General features: G+C 38.3%; 1 protein-coding gene across 3 annotated transcripts in view; it reads left to right on the top strand.

Moving 5' to 3' along the window:
- The window catches only part of cad (carbamoyl-phosphate synthetase 2, aspartate transcarbamylase, and dihydroorotase), a 134863-nt gene that overhangs the window by 34067 nt on the left and 78838 nt on the right, over positions 1-21958 (top strand). For all 3 annotated transcript variants that reach the window (XM_028796796.2, XM_028796794.2, XM_028796793.2), the window contains exons 9-17: positions 1184-1326; positions 10013-10144; positions 10242-10475; positions 15745-15966; positions 16174-16362; positions 18921-19045; positions 19574-19707; positions 19842-19954; positions 20262-20512. In XM_028796796.2, the coding sequence (XP_028652629.2) occupies positions 1184-1326; positions 10013-10144; positions 10242-10475; positions 15745-15966; positions 16174-16362; positions 18921-19045; positions 19574-19707; positions 19842-19954; positions 20262-20512 (1543 nt within the window). The remainder of the gene's footprint in view (positions 1-1183; positions 1327-10012; positions 10145-10241; positions 10476-15744; positions 15967-16173; positions 16363-18920; positions 19046-19573; positions 19708-19841; positions 19955-20261; positions 20513-21958) is intronic.

Below are 21958 nucleotides of genomic sequence, written 5' to 3'. Positions count from 1 at the left end.
CCACCTTAAATACCTTTTCTCATGATTGGACACACTTGTCTATGAAGTTCAAGGCTTAACAAGCTAATCCAACCAATTTGGTATTGCAAGTAATCAGTATTGAGCAGTTACATGCATTCAAATCGGCAAAATTACAAGGGGACCCACATTTTTGCACAGCCAGTTTTTCACATTTGATTTAATTTCATACAACTAAATACTGCTTCACTAAAAAGCTTTGTTCGGAAAACAAAGTACTCAGATGTTCCTAGGAAATGAAAAACATACCACTGTTATCTTTTTTTGTTGAAAGTAAATTATTATGCAGGCTGAGAGGGATTCCCAAACTTTTTCATATGACTGTATTAGGGTAGTCAGCACTGCAAGCTACCTGACAGACTGTCAAGTTAAATACAGAGGTACTAGAGACTTATTTTTGGTTTTAGTGCCAGTCACAATAACTTATAATATTTGATCTTCTTCGACCCACACCCCACGCTGCCTCCCCCCTTTTAATTCCACTCCCCTGTATCTATTTCGGTATGTATAAATCAAAAAAATGAACACTAGTATGAAGCGATCTCCTTGTTGCTTTCCCTGGATGCAACAATATTTTTTAACACGTTAAACTGGCCACGTTACTTACAAAAATGAATGTGTTAATTTTCCCTGGCTTAATATAAATATTGTATTCAGAAAGGTAGCTTAGTTTCATAGTACTTAATTGATGGCAGTTTAAGTGAGGCTCATTGTGCTTATGAAATTTCTTGGGTGAAGCCGATTAACACAGCTGGGACTTCAGTATATCTTCAGTATGTCATTGATTTTATTTGCTTTCTGAACTTGTTTGATTCATTGGGCCTGTAACTGTTAGATTAACAGTGAGCAAAAGTACAGTCCAAATTTAAAAAACAAAAACTTTGTGTGCCTCCTTATTAATTACACATCACTACTTTGGGTCCTCGGGCTTTGAAAAATAACTTGACTCCAACTTGGGTTATCTTTCTTTTTAAGGTAGGTTTGCACTAAGCAGCTTCATACCCAAGGTTAGAATGCTAGTGCAAAAATGGCTTAGGTTAGGGCTTGTCAGTGTTTTCCTCTTTTTGTACTCTGATATATAATTGTGAAGAAGAATTTTGAAGGAACCTGTATTTATTTTTTAATCTTCCTAATCATTGTATGTTCTTCAAATCTTTATATGCAGTTAAACAAAGGCTGTCAGAACATCTAACATATTGGGGAAGTCCTAAACCTGGTGAAATTATACGTCCTCACAAAGTTCTTATTTTGGGTTCTGGTGGTCTGTCAATTGGGCAAGCAGGAGAGTTTGACTACTCGGGATCCCAGGTAACATGAAGTGTACTACTAAATTAATGTTGAGTTCACTTTTGTTTAACAGACAAATATGCAACCTGTATGTTCGTTAGTTGCATATTTTTTACAAAATGTTAACCTTTTAATCAAATACTAAATGTAAAATTTGAAATTCAAAAATATGATTATTTTTTAAATGTTTGTGAAACATGCATCAGTTCATAAAAAGGGGTTTGATTGTGACTGTTCTTAGTTGTGCAGTGTTTTAATTGTTGATTTCCTCCACTGTGATATGTCAGGATTTACATTGACAGCTAGATTTGAAATAACTAGGTATAAAATGGATTATTTACTTGTGAAAATGTGTTTTCTCTGCAAGATTGGGAAGATGAGCACTCTTGCACCAAACCACTTGAAGCTCCAATTGAAGTACATAGCATCCTCAACTCCCATATTACCATGTAAACTATGCTTGAAAAGTAATCATTTTGTAGTCCTACAAAATAAAAAAAAAATTACAAACTGGAGCCCTCACATTTAGCAGCTTTGTGGCAGTAGCCCAAATTAATCAACGCATATTAGAAAAAGTTCTGAAGTAAATTGGTTATCATGTTGATGTGTGGTGTGGCACACATGAAGCTCATATTGAAGGATTGTAAAATGATAAATTGATAAAAATTGATAAATTGTAAAACTTGAATCCATATTACTAACCAAGAATGGTAAACCGGAAGGCACGGACCCAGGTACATGGCGATGGACGCAGGAGACATAGTGCGCAGGCGCCTACAGCGCGCGTCTATTAAACCGCAAGCGAAGTCTGATCCACCGCGAACGGAGTCACAGCTCAAAAACGAAAGAGCTCAACTAACGTAAATAAGACATGAAGCAACAACGCGCCCATAGCTAACGACTAATGACACAGCCACACAGAAAAGAGGATTTCTGCACTGCACCCCAGAGTCAAACGGAAGACACTACGGGGTCCGCAAAGGTCCACAAAGAGAGTACGGAAGGCGCAGGCGCCTACAACGCGCTTCTGAACTAAACGTCCACACTACACAGCATGGTCCGGGTAATAAGAATAAACAAACTCTCCGTATTAGATGTACGGCATCCTCACACGTCCAAACCATATAGCATATGTGGATCACATTACAGTGATGCATTATTAACAGTACAACCACAGAAAACGCTCCGTATTAACAGTAAGTGCACTTATCCATATTACTAACGGTAGACAACGGATAACTAATGGAGTCACGGTCACAGCTCCAAACCGATCCAGCTCAACTAACGGAGCTACAAAAACGAGCCCGCATTGATATGTAGGCACCTACAACGCGCGTCTGAAACTGCGGAAGCAAAACTGTCTCGGCTTCAAAACCAAACAGCTCGACTAACGGAGCTACAAAAGCGAGCCCTCATGGACAAATACAATGGACATAGACGCCTACAACGCGCATCTGAACCTGCGGAAGCAAAGCAGGCACGGGTTCAAAACGGAAGACCACAGCTGACGGAGATACAAAAACGAGCCCGCCTAGATAAAATCAGTGAATGCAGGCGCCTACAACGTGCGTCTGCAAAGCAGGCATTATGGACTGCATTAGATCCTACAATAGTTCATTTGCTTTTGCATCTACCAGGGTAAATATCTGGCCACCAGCTGGCAATGGCCCATACTGCTTTCGCGTATGTGGACAAATATTACATCGGATTGGAACAGTGCACCCTGAACCACATCACGAACGCAAATATGCACAAATCTACGTGTTAGATCCAGATGACGCAATCTATCAACGAGTGAACCTTCCTGAAAACAAGCAATGCACAGACCTGATAATGAGAAACGTTGCTGAAGTCATAAACAATCACCCATTGGCTAAGTCTATAAAGATGCTACATGAGGTTGAAAGGGAGGCCAATACAAAAGCAGATGCAGAAGGTGTAGCGCCAACTACAATTGCTTTAGTGTTAATATAGGACAAAGAACACGATCCAAGACGATACAATCTTCCCATCGTTAATGAAGTTGCAATTGTCTTTCAAAGTGAAGATGGTGAGCCTCCATTTGACCTCGATATTGTCCTGCATTTACGTCCTGATGGAACCAACAACTTTTTTTTTTTTAAATATTTTTATTTTATTTTCATTGTAATCATTCCATACAAACAGATCAATTTATAACCCAACAGATATGAAGACTAATCAAACCCCACCCCTGAGAAGGAGAGCTTAGCTAAAGGAAAATTGCTTTAGGCTTTTTAATAAGGCAACATTAAACAAAAGAAAGGGAGAAGTGAATATCTATGTAAATAAGAGATGGAGAAGGGAGTTAAATGCAATAATAGTTATTTCTTTTATTCTAAAATAAAATTGATTAAATCCTGCCATGTTTTGAAAAAATGTTGTACAGATCCTCTAACTGAAAATTTGATTTTTTCCAATTTCAAATAATATAAAACATCGGTTTCCCACTGACTTATAAGAGGAGAATTAGAGGATTCTTCCAATTTAACAAAATAAGTCTGCGTGCCAAAAGTGTAGTGAATGCAATCACAGTTTGCTTGTCCTTCTCTACTTCAAGTCCATCTGGAAGAACACCGAACACAGCTGTTAATGGGTTAGGAGGGATTGTGGAACCAACAACTTTATGTAACCTTCTCAAGAGTTCGGCGTTCATCTAACATTGCAGTTAAAGTTATAGATACTCCATACTAAGGTTGGGCGGTATCCAAATTTTGATACCGTCAAACCTCCTCCCTATTTTACCTCGGTATACGGTATTACCGTGAATAATAAAAAAAATGTGACGTAAGGCTCAGACAGCGTCACCAAACTGTTGGCTTGTGCCTAAACCATTCAGAAACTGAATATCAAACACTAATACTGAAACAATAGCAAAATAACATGCAGAAAAATATTAACAACTTTTATTAGCAACAAATAGCAGTTTATAAAAATGTGCAAATACAGCAGTCAAACAGAATTAAATTAACATAAACATCCAGAACAGTTTTCACGCGGAGACGCGCACACAAATCAATTAAATTAAATCACACCGCCTGAACAACTTTTAATAACAAAGAAGAGCAGCTTATAAAAAAGTGCAAATAGACCCACAACAGTCAACCAGAGTTGAATTAACATAAACATCATCCATATTATAAAAAGTATTGCAAAGCAATAGTCCTAAACAAAAACTTCTTTCCAGTCTTCTTTCAAATATTGTTTTTAACGTAAACCAAATAAAAATACCTGAATCAATTAAATAAATAAAAATAAACACAGTGTGAATAGGAACGAATGGCAAGTGGCATCAATCTAGTCAAGATTTTTCGCTAGAAAAACCAGCATGTTTACTTTGTCCGGCTTTAACAGGGCACGTTGTGGACCGACAACTTTACCTGCGGTGCCGAAAACCCGCTCCGATGGTGTGCTTGTGGCACAGACGCACAGGTACTTTCGTGCCACTCGCGACATCTGGGGAAAACGCCCGGCAGCATTTTTCCACCAGAGAAGTGGGTCCTCGTCTCCTTGAGTAACTGGCTCCAAACAGTAGGCTGTTATTTCAGCTCCGACTCGGTCCTCTACGGTGCCGATGCCGACGGGACCTGCCATTGCATCAGATTTTTTTTGCAGCATACTTCCCAGAGTCATCTTTTTTCGTGAGGGTGCAGGTTGCACCTCTCCCTCTTCCACTCTGATGGCCACTGGACCTGCTGCCTCTAAGCTCACGATCTCAGCCTGTAATTCAGCCTTGGTCTCAGCCAATGCGTTGTCATCCGTCTCATATCCTCCACGGTAACGAGGGTCGAGGAAAGTGCATTTTCGCAATATTTTGTGCACTTAATTGGATTCATACTTGGCCTCCAGCTTTGTTAGAATTCCAGTTTTGATTGACTTTGTTAGCTGGAGGTCATTTTCTGATGCAGCCAACACATTGTCCCTGCAGAGCTGTAGTATGGGGAGGATACAGGAACTGGTAACATAATTTTCTCCTGACAAAATATCAGTGAAGTCACCGACTGGTTTCAGTGCTTCGTGAACAGCTTTCAAGACGTCCATGTCCTGCCAGGTCAGGGACAGGCTGCTCCTTCTGTCATCAGACAGGACGTGTCTGATCGCTTGGGCCTGCTCGAGGATGCACTCCACCATTGCCAGTTTGGAGCCCTAGCAAGTTGCACAGTCCTTCCGACGGATGGATGGATGAATTAATTAATGAATGATGAATAAACGATTAAATGAATGAATAGGCCTAAATAAACGAATGATTGCATAAATAAATAAGTCCATTAATGTATATTATACCATTTGGTCAAATTTGCATGCACATTTATTTTAGATAGATAGATAGGCTAAATAAGTCCCTTATGCGCATCAAGCCTGCATTTATTTGATAAAAAATACAGGAAAAAAATTACAATTTAAAAAATGGTTTTCTATTTTAATATAGCCTGCTTTTCAATATAATTTATTTATGTGATGCAAAGCATATATATATATATATTTATATATATATATATATATATATATATATATATATATATATATATATATATATATATATATATATATATATATAATATATATATGCCCCTTTTTTTTATATATATATATATATATATGCCCCTTTTTTTATATTTGAGCCCCTGCCCCTGAGGAACTCTCTGCACATTTTATGCTTACCGTTATGAGACTATGTTTTGGGAGTCCCAAGTCCACTTGCTTCTTGTGGAGTTCATGCTTACGTTGCCAGCTGTGTGAAAAGGCCCCGACAATATTACGGCATTGTCCGAGGGCGCGCTCGGTTTTTTGCCTCTGGTCATGCAATCCATTTGTGACAGCCAAGTTTAGATTGTGACTGAAGCAGTATAGCCACGGCCAATGCAGGGACCTGATTGCGGCATGAATGTTGGCAGCGTTGTCAGTGGTTATGGCTGAAAGTTTTTTCTCGTCAAGTTGCCATTCCTGAAGTGCAGCTCTGAGCGCAGCAGCAAGATTGTCTGCTGTATGACTCTCAGGAAAATACGTCGTTTGGAGGCATTTGGATTCAAGTTTCCAGTCAGGTGTAATAGTATGGACAGTCAGAGACATATATGGTGTCATGTTAACTGACGACCACATGTCAGTTGTTAAGGAATAACTGTCTGCCGCTGACAGCAGCACTTGAACATTGTCTCTAACTTTACTATATAAATGTGGGACAGCTGTTTGTGAGAAATATTTCCGTCCAGGCAGCTCGTACTGGGCATCTAGGACCTTTACCATGTCCGTAAAGGACTTTTTTTCCACTGTGTGGAAAGAGACCATTTCCTTCGCCAAGTATTTTGTCACTGCATCAGTACAGGTTTTCCAACGGACACTGTCCCTTTTGTACTTTGTTGCTTTCCCGAAGGCCCCCATTATCGTCGGCTGCGTACTGGCGGTGGACCTAGATGTTGTTGGTCCTGCATCGGGAGGCGCTGAAACTGTTGCACTGAGTGAACTCGGGTCCATCCTCGCAGCAGTGAGTGGATGGTGGTTTCGTATATGCGACCTTAGGTTCGAGGTATTTCCATCTCTCGCGGTCACCTTTTTGTTGCACAATTTGCAAATTGCCTCGTCCGTATTTACCGCCTCTCCCTTCTCGTTCGGTCGAAACCCGAAATACTGCCAAACTGCAGAAGTTGTGTTCTTTTTCGAGACCAAGTCACTTGGTGCGTGACTCGCCATCTTTCCCCACCTCTCTCTTTCTCCTCCACGCTGTCAAGTGATGACAACCACGCATACGCATTTTTAGGCATTAAAGAAATTATATTTAATATTTAATCCTTGTCTCCCATATAAGTGCATTGTTTTTATGACAGTATAACGGTATTGAAACTGATACCGTTGCTATTTTTAGATCCCGCGGGATACCATATTACCGTATTACCGCCCAAGCCTACTCCATACCAAGGAGAACTCATTCAAGGACAACACACCATCTTTACTACAAATGTTGTGTATAAAGGAATATTCCAATATATCTTTCTAATGTGCCATGCTATGGGTTCTTTACTTCCTTTGTTCGTCATCTACACCTTTACACTCCAATATATCTTATACATACATCAATGTATTTCGGGTTACCCAACACCAGGGGTTGGCGAGTGAAGCGAGCAGGGGGCAGAGCCCCCTAGTATTATTTAATGCAATTTTTCAATTAACACATTACAAATTCTTGTTCTTCATCCTTTGTTTGCTCCTGTTAGGGGTTGCCACAGTGGATCATCTGTTTCCATATTTTCCTGTCCTCTGCATCTTGCTGTGTCACATTCACCACTTGCATGTCCTCTCTCACCACATCCCTAAGGCTCCTCTTAGGCCTTCCTGTTCCCTCTTGCCAGGCAGTTCCATCCTTACCATCCTTCTTCCAGTATACCCAGCATCTTTTCCTTTGCACATGTCTAAACTAACACAATCTTGCCCCTCTGGCTTTGACTCCAAATCATCCAACCTGAGCTGACCCTCTCATGTACTCATTTCTAATCTTGTCCCTCTTCATCACACCAAATACAAATCTTAACATCTTTAACTCTGCCACCTCCAGCTCTGTCTCCTGCCTTTTTGTTAGTACCATTGTCTCCAACCTATATAACATAGCTGGTCTCACTGCCATCTCGTAGACCTTCCCTTTCACTCTTGCTGGTACCCATCTTTCACAAATCACTCCTGACACTGTCTCCACCCACTCCACCCTGCCTGCACTCTCTTCTTCTCTCTTCCACACTCCCTGTTGCTCTGTTCTGTTGATCTTAAGTATTTAAACTCACCCATTTTCACCAACTCCTACTCCTTGCATCCTCACCATTCCTCTGGCCTACCTCTCCTTCACACATGTGTTCTGTCTTGATCCTACTGACCTTCTTTCCTTTCCTCTGTAGGGCATATCTCCACCATACTGCTGCTCGCTGATTATCATCTCACTTATTAGCCTAGATTCCCATAACTTCATGCCCTGTCTGATGAATTTTACCCCTCTGTAGGTAATGCAGCTCTTTACACCCCACTTATTCTTAAAAATTGGTACCAGTACACTTCTTGGACATCCTCTCACTTTCCAAGATTGAATTAAACAATCTGGTTAAAAGCTCCACTGCCATCTCCTCTAAACACCTCCATGCTCCCACAGGTATGTCATCTGGACCAAAGCCTTCCTATTCTTCATCCTCTTCTTAGCTGACCTTACATCCTCCTTGCTAATCCGTTACACTTCCTGGTTAACTATCTCCACATCATCCATCCATCCATCTATCTCTCTCTCCATTCATCAGCTTCTCAAAGTACTCCTCGCTTGTGAATGTTTTCAACATTATCCCTTATAACCCTAACCTGCTGCTCATCTTCCCCCCTCTTCTTCTGTATACTCTCCTGTACTTCCCCATCCCACCACCATGTTTCCTTGTCCTCCTTCCTCTGTCCAAATGTCACACCAAGCACACTTGTAGCTATCTCCTTTACCACATGTGCTGTAGTGGCCCAGCTATCTGGTAACTCTTTGCTGCTGCCAAGTGCCTGTCTTTCCTTCTCCCTGAACTCCACCTTACAGTCTTCCTTTTTCAACTTCAACCATTTGATCCTTGGCTCTGCCCTCATTCTCCTCCCCTGCTTGATCTCTTGCATCATCCTACAGACTACCATCTTATGCTCCCTAACTATGCTTTCTCCTGCCAGCACTTTGCAGTCTCCACTCTCCTTCAGACTGACCCTCCTACATAGGATATAACCTACCTGTGTGAATCTTCCTCCTCTCATGTACATCACACTGTGTTCCTCCCTCTTCTTAAAGTACATATTTACCACCATGTTGTCCATCCTTTTCACAAAATCTACTACTATCTGACCTTCTGCATTTCCCTCCTTGACACCATACCTACCCATCACCTCCTCATCCCCTCTGTTCTCTTCACCAACATGTCCATTGAAATTGCCTCCACTCACCACTCTCTCTCCCTTAGGTACACTCCCCTCCACTTCATCCAGTTCATCTAGAAATCTTTTTGGACACATGCACGGACAATATTCATCATCACACCTTCGATTTCCAGCTTCATAATTTTTCTCTCTGTCTGACACTCTTTTCATCTCCAAAACACATTTATCATGCTGTTCCTTCAGGATAACCTCTACCCCATTTCTTCTCCCATTCACACCATGGTAGAATAATTTGAACCCACCACCACCGATGCACCTGGCCTTACTCCCCTTCCATCTGGTCTGTTGCACACACAATATATCAAACTTCCTTTTCTCCATTGTATCAGCGAACTCTCTCCCTTTACCAGTCATACTGCCAACATTCAAACTCTCTACCCTCACTTCTTCCTACTTCCGGGTGTGCCTTCCCTGTTTTTTTCTCATTTGGCCAACAGTAGCTCAGTTTCCCCAATCACCCTGTTGGCTAAGAGTACTGGTGACGGCCATTGTTAATATGGGCCTCTTCCAATCTGGTATGGAAAACTGTATTGTTGTCCGCTTACTGATCTGGCAAATTTGGTCATTTAATAAACTAGTCTTTTAATTCAGTGTAGCACACTGCAAAGAGCTAGTTTTGTCACACACATTACAAATCTGAATGGCTTAAATTTATCGTTTTTTAGAAATAATCATAATGGAAGATAAAAAGGGTTTAGAGCAGCATGCTTTGTTTAACTGTTCATGGCTGAATTAACTATTACTGTCTTTATTATAGGCCATAAAAGCACTTAAAGAGGAAAATATTCAGACTGTTCTCATTAACCCTAATATTGCAACAGTACAGACATCCAAAGGACTGGCAGACAAAGTGTACTTTCTTCCAATAACGTTGGAATATGTCACAGAGGTAAAGGCATTACCTCACTTCAAAATAATTTTGGATGGATCACTAACAGTGTATTGTTTAAGCCGTTGATCTGGTATTTTTTTAATCTGATATGCAGGTAATTAAAAATGAGCGTCCTGATGGGATCTTGCTAGCTTTTGGTGGTCAGACTGCCTTAAATTGTGGAGTGGAGCTGACAAAGAAAGGAGTGTTAAAAAAGTATAATGTTAGAGTGCTTGGAACGCCAGTAGCTGCTATTGAAATGACAGAAGACCGGAAGGTTTTTGTGGATAAGATGGAGGAAATTAATGAACATGTTGCCCCTAGTGAAGCAGCATTATCACTAGAACAGGTAAGTGTTTGTGAGCTTGGAGAATTCAGAATGTGTTGTTAATTTTAGAAGTAAAGTAAGGATTTTGAAAACCTCATAATTACTGACCAAAAATCTATACAACAGTTCCTACACTAATCCAGAATAGAAAGCTACTGTGCAAAGGTTTACATAGAAAAGTTCAAAATATGACTTTTGAAGCCAAATATTGCTATAAAATACGCATTTCTTTCTTTAAAAATGCTTAAGTATATTGACCTGCTTTTGCCACATGTTTGCCAACTAACAGTAGTGTTATCTTTTTGTACACAGCATACACTATATGTAAACCAATATCATCAGAATGCATCTGGAGTTTTTGTAAACATATGTTCTTTTCTGCAATAATAAAATTCAAAATAATTTGTTCCATAATTAGATATATGGAAGTATCTTTACAATAAAACAAGTTAACTTAGTGTACCTTAAGTAAATTATTTGAGCCATTTACCCACATGTCGTATTAATCGTATAGCATTCACTTCAACAGTGTTGTGAATGAAGTGAGCCACCAATCCAGGAATGTGGAGCCTGGTGGGCCATTACTGAGGTGTATGCACAGTGCAGTAAGGTTGCATCCTTCAAAGGTATCAGATCTATAGTTAAAAATCATTTTTTGTTCCTTGCTGAGTTGAAAGCAACTCTTATCTGGGGGATGATCCGGAGGGCATATCCAGCAGAAAGGTGTACATTGATATAGGCTGGAGAACTTGGAGTCTATTGCCTGTATAACGCACTATTTCCTTAGGAGTGCCTTTTTTTTTTTTTTAGTATGTTCCTAAGTGTCCAAGTGAGAGCAGGGGATTTTAATGTGCGTCATTGTCTACATTGGATCAAATGACCATTAGTAATGGTAGAATATAAAATTAAGAACTATTTTTATCACTTCTTGTACCACTCTGTTGTCTAGGAAAGACTAATGTTTGTTCTGGTTAAAACAATACCATTCAGCTTGGCATAATTTGCCATACCTTTTCAAGTAACATTTTTCTAAAAATCTGTTGAGACTGGAAGGACACTATAGCACTATTAATATACATGTTTCATGTATTATGCTTTTTTTTTCCTGTGATAAAGAACATTATAACATGTATGCAAAATTAGCTCTTATGCATTTTATATCTGTGCTCTCATACCAGTCAAATAACATATTTTTAAACAATAGCTACCACCCAGTATAGCTAAAGCTTCTCAGAACTGTAGTAAGTCAACCAGCTTTTGTTTGGGTAACCTTTTTACATGTGTGCTTAAGGAAGCATGCAATTATATATGAAAGGTATATACAGTAATGGCCAAAAGTTTTGGCAGTGGCACATGTATTTTTCAAAATTTGCGGCTTCAGCTTTTGTGGTGGCAATTCACATTGGTTTTTATGTTATTGCGCAGAGTGATTAGATGCATATTAGTTCATTGCAAAGAGCTTTATTAGAGTAAAAAAAAAACCTTTTTTCCCCCCACTTATTTTGACCCTGGTACAAAATGATCAGCTAAAAGTGTCCTGAAAGTGTGAGGACTGTCTCTTCCTAAGGAGTCAGCTACAGAATCATGTTGCCACCAGTGCAGAGCTTGCTCAGAATTGGCAGCAGGTGGGTGTGAGTGCATCTGCACGCACAGTGAGGCAACAACTTTTGTACAACTGCCTTGTGTCAAGAAGGGCAGGAAAGAAGGCACTTCTTTCCAAAAAAAACATCAAGGACAGACTGAAATTATATAGGAAGTACAAGGATTGGACAGTAGAAGACTGGTGCAAAGTCATTTTTTTGGATTGAATCCTCCTTCCGACTATTTGGGACACCTGGAAAATCGATTGCCTGAAGAAGGAAAAGGTGAACGCTATCATGAGTCCTATGTCGTGCCAACAGTGAAGCATCCTGAAATAATCCATGTGTGGGGTTGCTTCTCATCCAATGGAGTGGGCGAACTCAGAATTCTGCCCAAGAATCCTGAGATAAACCTGTGGCCAATTCTGAAAAAGCAGGGGGTCAATCAGAAGCCCACAAATTGTGATCAACTGCAAGCGCTTAAAAGGCAAGAGTGAATCACCATCAGTCAGGATTTGGCCCAGAAGCTGATATCCAGCATGCCAGAGCGAATTGCAGAAGTTATGAAGAAGGGTCAACACTGTAAATTTTGACTCTTTTAATAAATTTGTGTTTGCCAATAAAAGTCTTTGAAACTTATGAAATGTTTATAGTTGGTCTTCAGTATACCATAGAAACATGTATATAAAAAAAATCTGATAATGCTGATGCGGCAAAGTTTTCAAAAAACAACTTCTGTATCACTGCCAAAACTTTTGGCCACACTGTAGTTGCCACATTTAAATTGACTGTTTTTATTCCTAGTAGCACTTCTCTTTAATCTCTGAAATTGTTTAGCTTTTCATAAGGGTAATTCCATGTCAAATCCTCCAATGGCCCACGCAATTAGGACACAAAAATTCTGGAAAAATTAGCAGGTGCACCATGTTAGCCAGGAGACATTCTGTAATTTTTTTTTTTGATGTAAGATCTTTCCAAGATGCAGCCAGTTCATTTGTAAACAGTGAACCAGGACACTCTGAAAAATTCTCTGGCCATTAAATGAATCCCGGGCACAACAGAAGTGTGTGGAACAATACAGTAAATCTTTGTCCCTGGAACTTTGCCGAGCTATATAAAGGCATTGTGTGGATCTGGTGAAGACTTATTACCATATACCCAAGAATGCTTTTAAAATAAATCTGGGAATGCTGCGAGACATAGGATTACACCAAAAGTGGTCATTTCCTTTCCTGTTCGATCAGGGTAAAGCTAAACCCTGGATAGAATCCAATCTGGATAACTGATTTGATATATTTGGATGAGCTCCCACAGCCTCAAGCAAAACGTAGTGTAAATTCACAGCCACCTGTAGCGGAGATGGAATGAACATTAGCATTGCCCAACTTGATGATAATTTTGTTAAGGAGAAGAACTGACTTACTCTGTTGTAGGTAAAAGGGAAGTTACTTCCATTGGAAGGTGTACTAAGTACAGCACATTGGAAGAATACCATGCATAGAATCAGTTCATACTTGAAGGATTAGATCTTCAGATTGGATGGAAATTCTTTAAGAGAAAACTGAAAACTACTGCTACAGTTCGATGCTCTGAATTTGTATTTTTCTGATGATCATATGTAAAGTCACCAAAAACATCCATAAACTACAGGAAATATTTATGTCAACTGATTTTCCAGAAACCCCACCCACTTCGGTCTCAAGTAATCCTGAAAAATATACCAGGTGTACCCATGTTATCCAGGAGAAATCCCGTAAAAATTATTTTGATGCAAGATCAATACTTTCCAAGATATATAGCCAATTTTGTGAGGGTAGAGGGATGTCAAATTTAACATGGCTTTTTTTTTTTCCCAGCAATTTCACAAGGCCATATCTCAAGAACAAAACCACCTAGCAGGCTCAAATTTTGCATACTAGTACCGTTATAGGTATAGAACATAACACAATCAAAATATTTGGTCTCAGTGACACCACATGGTAAGAGCAGACCTTCAAAAATGGAAAGAAAAAATATTTTGCATCTTGACTTTGCAATCTTTAGGCATTCAGAAAAGCATACAGCCTGCTGAAATTTTTCCATGTTTAGGGGCTTTTCAAAAGGTTATAAGCAAACGAGACAGTGCATAAAGGTTTGACCAGCAGACCTCTCAAATGTGAAAAAATCATTTTGGTTCTAATTTTCAGATCGGCTTAATGCACTGTGGGAATGTCAAGACATTTTTAAAATTATTTTTCTGTGTCCAACATGGTCCCTTCTTTCTCAAAAAAACAAGTCTCGCTTTGTTTATGTGAGTCTTTCATTTTTATTTTCAATTCTAAACATGGGTTTAATTCACCAAGTTGGTACTGGCTTCCACTGACTGTTGTAGGTGCACTAAGCAGTTCAGTGACACACTGTAATGTCACCAACCAAATTTCCTCTCTAGGTGGCCAATGGAAAGACAAGTGCAGAATAGTTTGGATACGTAAAACATAGCATGTCTGATTCTGCTTCACTCTTATCACAAATCACACCAAGCCAACATTTTTTATCATACATGCACCCAACATAGCCTCCAATAGACTAACATCAGGGATGTGATTGTTAGAGGGCAAGATCTCAGCTGCTGCTTCAGTGGTGAATGTTTAGACAGTCAGTTGACTGTATTCACCAGACACCTAGCTGACTTTGACTTTGCCATTTTCTGTAGGGATGTAACAGTGGTATTCTCGAGTACCAGGTACTCCTTTGGCCGTGGGGAGTCGCATTCTTTGTTGAGCAACATAAGAAAGGACATTATAATTTGATGTGGAAAAAAATGACATTTTTGATAACTTACTGATTGAAAACTCAATGAGTACTTTTATTGACACACCAGTAACAGCACACTGCACAATAGCATGCAATGAATAGACTTGACTTAAGCATTTATAGTTTTCACACTCTTTCTCTGCATGTTTAGCATTCGTTTACTCAGAGGTTGATGTGCTTGCTGCTTCCTGAGCAGCTCTTCTTTTTTTCCACTTCTTCTCTTCTTTCGTCTGCATCTTTTCATGTTAAAACTGATCAAGTCAGTTTGTGTTGCAATTACTTAGTATGTTTAATTTTTCACTTAAGCTGGCACTTAAGTCTTCAATCTGCCTCAAGAATGATTTAAGATATGAAGAGGTAGGGGAAGTGACAGCAAAGCTGGTAGGGATGAGAACAGCACCCATATGCATGCGCCACATGGCTGCTGCAGAGAGTTGATTCTGCAATAAAATAAAAAGAGGAATAAATTTTGGAGGTCAATCATCACCCCGAAAGTGGATAGTAGACAATTTCAGGTCAATAGATCAAACAGTTTTCAAGCTACAGGTGATTTAAAATCCTGGACAGACAAACGAACAGCCACAATAGCGTATTATATATAAAGATGGCACTTTCAGCCAGTGTTTAGGATGGAAAATAAACATGAAAGTTTTGCATAAGAAAAGTAAGGTTTGTGTTTTGAGAAAGAAGGAGCAATGTAGAATAAATGAAAAATATTTTTAATATTATCTGCATGATTCCCACATGCCATTAGGGTGCTAGGAAAATGAAATCCAAAATGATTTGAGAGGTCTGCTGCTCAAACCCTGATAGTTACTTTTCTGTTAAACAAATTGGATGAGAGGCACCATTTTATTGTACTAGAATTTCTTTGTTTACAAATAACTTAAACATTTTTGCCTCCTATTTCTTTTTAGGCTTTGGCTGCTGCTGACAGACTTGGCTTTCCAGTTCTTGTGCGTTCTGCGTTTGCTTTAGGAGGACTGGGGTCTGGATTTGCCAATAATAAAGAGGAACTGACCTCTCTAGTAGCACAGGCCTTTGCTCATACCTCCCAAGTTCTTATAGACAAATCACTCAAAGGATGGAAAGAAATAGAGTATGAAGTGGTCAGGGATGCATATGACAATTGTATTACGGTATGTGTATTGAGAATGTTTATTTTTATTTTATAATCATCAGGGATGTGCATGACAGTTATTATAGTGTGTATAATTCTCCTTTTATTTTGTAATTATTCATTCTCTCCCTTTCTCTTTTTATGCCACCTATTCATTTTAAAATTCATGGTGTCTACTTTCATGTTTTTGATGTGAGTAATCTGTGGGTATCGTTTGTTTATATAGGTATGCAACATGGAAAATGTTGATCCATTAGGAATTCACACTGGAGAATCTGTTGTTGTAGCTCCTAGTCAGACACTGAACGATTATGAATATAACATGTTGAGAAACACAGCACTCAAAGTTATTCGGCACCTTGGCATTGTTGGGGAGTGCAATATCCAGTATGCACTTAATCCTGAGTCAGAACAGGTATTCAGTAAATTTTTTTGTTGGGTAAATTAGTATAACCAGTGAAATGTTACATTTACTGCTTACTTACTGTATTGTTAATGTTCTTATTGTATTACAGCACCTAATGGAATATGAAATTTGGTTACTGTAGTCTGAAAGCTATTCATATGTAATAAGAATTTAATTCTACTTTTATGCTATACTATTTATTTAAATCCTGTTATATGATGAAGCTGTACAATTATTAAAATTATGCTTGACCACTTACTAAAATCTGCATAAGTCCTTGTCCTGTATACTTTAAATAGATTGTTTTTTTAGGTTATATTAAATTACTTCATTTTTGAATGGAGGAGTTGGACACTAGTGCAATGGTTGGGGTGCCAAAACATTTCCCTAAAGCAGAAGTCCAAAAGTAAACACAAATTTGTGTGTGCCGTGTTGATGATACATCTCTTAAATTGACAATAACTCTTGACTGTATAGAGCTCAGTCTCCCTGCCTCCTTTGAGGAAAAAAAAATGACCTCCCATCTCCCGTTTTTTATGAACTCTGGCCAGAGGAGGGCAGGACCAGTTCAGGCCATTGTAGATGGGGCTATTTCTCCTCTCCTGGTGACTGCTGTGAGCTGTAGAGAAAGGAGGAGATACCATTAGTGACGTAACCCCCTCTTGCCCCAAGGCAATACTTACCAGAGCCCTCCAGGCAATCCCAATAAATAAAAAAAAATATATATAAACAAGTACTGAATGCATCAACATTTTTCTCAGTAAATATGTTCCTAATGGGACTATTGACATGAAATTTTCACCAGTGTCGGTAACAACCCAAGTATTCCACACATACAAAGAAATCAAAACAAATAAGTCCAAAATTAAGCTATGTGTAATAAAGTGGAATGACACAAGGAATAAGTATTGAGCACACTTACTGAAATGTATTTAATACTTAGTAGAAAAGCCTTTGTTGGTAATAGCTTCAAGATGCCTCCTCTATGGAGAAGCTAGTCGCATGCATTGCTCAGGTGTGATTTTGACCCATTCTTCCAAACAAACTGTCTTTAAATCTTGAAGGTTCTGGGGGTCTCTTCTATGAACTCTGATCTTCAGTTCTTTCCATATAGTTTCAATCGGATTCAAATCAGGTGATTGATTGGGCCATTCTAGCAGCTTTATTTTCTTTCTCTGAAACCAATTGAGAGTTTCCTTGGCTGTGTGTTTGGGATCATTGTCTTGCTGAAATGTCCACCCTCGTTTCATCTTCAGCATCCTGTTAGATGGCAACAGATACTTATCAAGAATGTCCCTTTGCACTTTTCCATTCATCCTTCCTTCAATTATATGAAGTCTGCCAGTACCATATGCTGAGAAACAGCCCCACACCATGATGTTCCTACCTCCAAACTTCTGTTTTGGGGTGATATGCAGTGCCATTTCTCCTCCAAACATAGTGTGTACAATGATCTCCAAAGAGTTCAATTTTGGTCTCATCTGACCAGACTATATTCTCCCAGTATTTCATTGGCTTGTCCAAATTTTGTGCAGCCAACTTTAAACGAGCTTCAACTTGCTTTTTCTTCAACAGTGGAGTCTTGCATAATGAGCGTGCATAGAGGCCATGGCGACTGAGGGCATTACATATTGTTTTCTTTGAAACAACTGTACCTGCTAATTCCAGGTCTTTGTGAAGCTGTCCGCGAGTAGTCCTTGGCTCTTGGAAAATTCTTCTGATTATTATTTTGACTCCTCTGTCAGAAATCTTGTGAGAAGCACCTGGTCGTGGTCGGTTTATGGTGAAATGATGTTCTTTCCACATCCGGATTATGGCCCCAATGGTGCTCACTGGAACATACAGAAGTTTAGAAATACATCTGAAACCAATGCCATTAGAATGTTTTGAGAGAGCTCTTTACTTTTACCCATCACAAGGTGCTACTTGTGTGACACCTTGGTAATGAGAAACCTTTTCATAGGCCATCAATTAAGACTAAACCAGCTGATATTAATTTGCACTGATAGGGGGCAGGGTTGCTTTCTAAATACTAACAGATTTCAGCTGGTTTCTTGGCTTTCCATGCCTTTTTGCACCTCCTTTTCTTCATGTGTTCAGTACGTTTTCCCTGTGGCATTCCATTTTATTACACATGACTTAATTTATTGACTTATTTGTTTTTCTTTGTATGTGTGGATTACTTGAGTTGTTACCAGCATCTGTTGAAAATTTAATGACAGTAGCCCCATTAGGAATATATTTATGGAGAAAAATGTTGACATATTCAATACTTATTTTCCACACTGTATGATATATAATAAAAAATTGTGTGCTAATGCACATAGAATTTTTAGGGATGACTTGGTTGTTTGTTTATATGACTTGTTTGTACTTTTTTTTTTGGTTCCTTAATGTACTGCTTTGAATCATGCAAACTTATTATCACTATTATTAGTTATAAACATTTTTTAAATATGTAAAGATCTAACTGGTTATGTAGTTCTTTTATTTATATGTATGCTCTTTAAATTCGCTAAATGCACATTTCTATTTGATTTCTCTCCCCCCCCCCCCCTTTTTTATAGTATTATATAATTGAAGTTAATGCTCGTCTTTCTCGAAGCTCTGCCCTAGCTAGCAAAGCTACTGGTTATCCTTTGGCCTATGTTGCTGCAAAATTAGCACTTGGCATTCCTCTTCCTGTACTTAAGTGAGTTACATTTTTTACTGTGTTTCTGATTAGAATTTTGTTTTTCTGTTATGCATGTTTTGAGCTCAAAATGTTTTCATGTGCATCTCTCTTAGAAGGTCTTTTTTGTACATTATAAACCAGATCTTTTAAAATAAGGGAAAAAAAGTCTTCACTAAATTGGGCATTTTTAATTTTTCTGGTTACACTGCATGTAATTCTGAGGCATAAACAGTATTACTGAATTGCAATAGATGCTCACCTCATTGATTTCCGTCTGCCGGAAAGATTGTGTGTTCACCAAGATGGAAGTTTTTCTTTAATGGAAGAATTTCATTTACTTCAGTGTGAATATTTTTCTGTATTTAATTTAATAAGCTGTTCAGGTTGGAGGCATTTTTCTCTGTTATGCTTGCTACTGCTAAATTAAGTTAGCAAATATTTTGATCAGAAAGAAGTTTTCTCATCTAACCATTTAGTATCCCCTTTTTAGAGTGATTTTAAAAACAGATAAAAATGCTTACTACGTTTTTGATAATTTCATTTTAGGAATTCTGTCACAAACTCTACTACTGCAAACTTTGAACCCAGTCTTGATTACTGTGTTGTGAAAGTACCACGATGGGATCTCAGCAAATTTCTTCGAGTGAGTACAAAAATTGGGAGTTCAATGAAAAGTGTTGGTAAGTGAGCAATAATTTGCTTTCTAAATGATGATATATCCTAAATTGTGTTTTTCTTAAATAGTGTGTATTTGTGTGTGTGTATGTGTATATATTTTATATAATATATATATTTTTTTTTTATTAAACTCTAGGAGAAGTAATGGCTATTGGCCGTAATTTTGAAGAAGCTTTCCAGAAGGCTCTGCGAATGGTGGATGAAAATTGTGTTGGATTCGACCACACCATTAAATCGTCTTCAGATGAGGTTGCTCAAATTCATGTACCTTAATAATTATCCCCTACTTCATATACCTATATATGGTTGAATATGGTGCTTCTGTGCATTATTGAAATAAAGTGCATGAGATTGGATGATATATTGAAACTGCATTAATGAATATTGCCTGTTTTTAAATTTTTGTGATTTTTATGTTGATTTTCATTGCACGAAGTTTAATTTTTCCTTCATGGTTCCATTTATTCTTTGTGAAACATACAAAAACATATCTGATGTTAAAAATGGTTTTTCCATTTTAACTTTTCTTCCTTTATTTATTAATATAACTATATAGGAGCTGGAGACGCCAACGGATAAAAGGATTTTTGTATTGGCAGCAGCCCTTAGAGCTGGGTATTCTGTGGACCGTTTGTATGAACTTACTAAGATTGATCGTTGGTTTCTGAACAAGATGAAAAATATTACTGATCACACTGCAGTTTTAGAGACTTACAGACAAGATGAAACCGACATACTTCCTGAAGTACTGTTAAAAGCCAAACAGCTGGGTTTCTCAGATAAACAGATTGCACTTGCTGTTCAAAGGTATGTTGTTCTTTGAAAATTAAATTTATGAAGAACACACATCCTAACATAAAGATAATTTGTGATAGATATTTTGTTTTGCTCTTTATTATTTTTTTAATTTTCTGAAAGGTTTTCTATCTAACTGGTTATTTTATTTATAAAGATTTATTCCGCTTTTCTTGGTTACTTAGTGTTTTGTGTGGGCACTGAAATCAAACCCACTCAAATCCATTGCATTTTGTACTTGTACATTAATTTTATCCTACACCAAATTTCCATGTCTTGACACCATATAACTGTTTTTTACTTACTAATAAAAAATACCAGTTCATCAGTAATGTATATATAGTTGTGTCCAAATGGATTTCATTTGTAACAAAGTGAAGTGTTGTGCTTTGAGATCCTAGCCCAGCCACCGACTTTGAATTTAGACTGGTAAGTTCTTAAGGATTCACATGGGTTTCCTCCCACTTCCTGGAGACATGCACGTTGGGGTTGATTGGTGACATGTGGTGGGTGAGTGTGTGCAGTGTAGACAGGCACCCCATCTAGAGTTGCTTTGTGCGTTGCTTCTGTTGACCCTCACTCCTACATATGTGTTGAAAGAGATGGTTATATATAACAAAAACAGAATCAAATCTAAAAATTATAATAGCATATTCTAATTTTCAGACAGTATCCTTAACATTCAATGAAAATAAAACTGTCCAGAAATGCATCCTTTAAAAAGTAGCCTGTCCCTTATTCATCAAGTAAGTGTACTGATACAGTGTTGTACTTTTAACAGTTGTTCATGTAACACATTCTTTTAAAGATGGAAACATTGTTCATCAGTGGAGATAGTTTTATTACATTTACTGTTAATTCAATAAGGTTTTACACTTCTAAGTTACCTTGACTGCATCTGAGGGTTCTTTTGTCTTGTCTGTTAACACGTGCCAATGCCAGCAGATACACATGCAAAGCAAAGTTCCATTGTAGACTGGATGGCAGTAACTCAAAGAACACTATCAAACATTCACACAATTCGGAGCGTTTCTGCGGTCAACTGAAAATATTTAATATGTATACTTTGGAATTTTGGAAACAAATGGACTCCCTAGGTGAAAACTCTCAAATACATATGGAATGTATGATAAAAACTCTGCATTTACAATACAATACAATACAGTTTGTTTTTATATAGCCCAAACTCACACTAGAAGTGCCGTAATGGGCTTTAATAGGCCCTGCCTTTTGACAGCGCCCCAGTCTTGACTCTTTAAGAAAACAAAGAAAAACTACCAAAAAAAACACATGTAGGGAAAAAAATTGAAGAAACCTTGGGAAAGGCAGTTCAAAGAGAGACCCCTTTCCAGGTAGGTAGGGGGTGCAGTGGGTGTCAAAAAAAAAAAGGGGGGTCAATACACAGAACAGAACACAAGTTATCCTCAATACAATATAATTGTGCAATAGAAATCTTAC

Source organism: Erpetoichthys calabaricus, chromosome 3, assembly GCF_900747795.2.
Source record: "Erpetoichthys calabaricus chromosome 3, fErpCal1.3, whole genome shotgun sequence".
In the NCBI taxonomy this organism is placed as follows: domain Eukaryota; kingdom Metazoa; phylum Chordata; class Cladistia; order Polypteriformes; family Polypteridae; genus Erpetoichthys; species Erpetoichthys calabaricus.
This window is presented reverse-complemented; position numbering and strand designations above follow the sequence as displayed.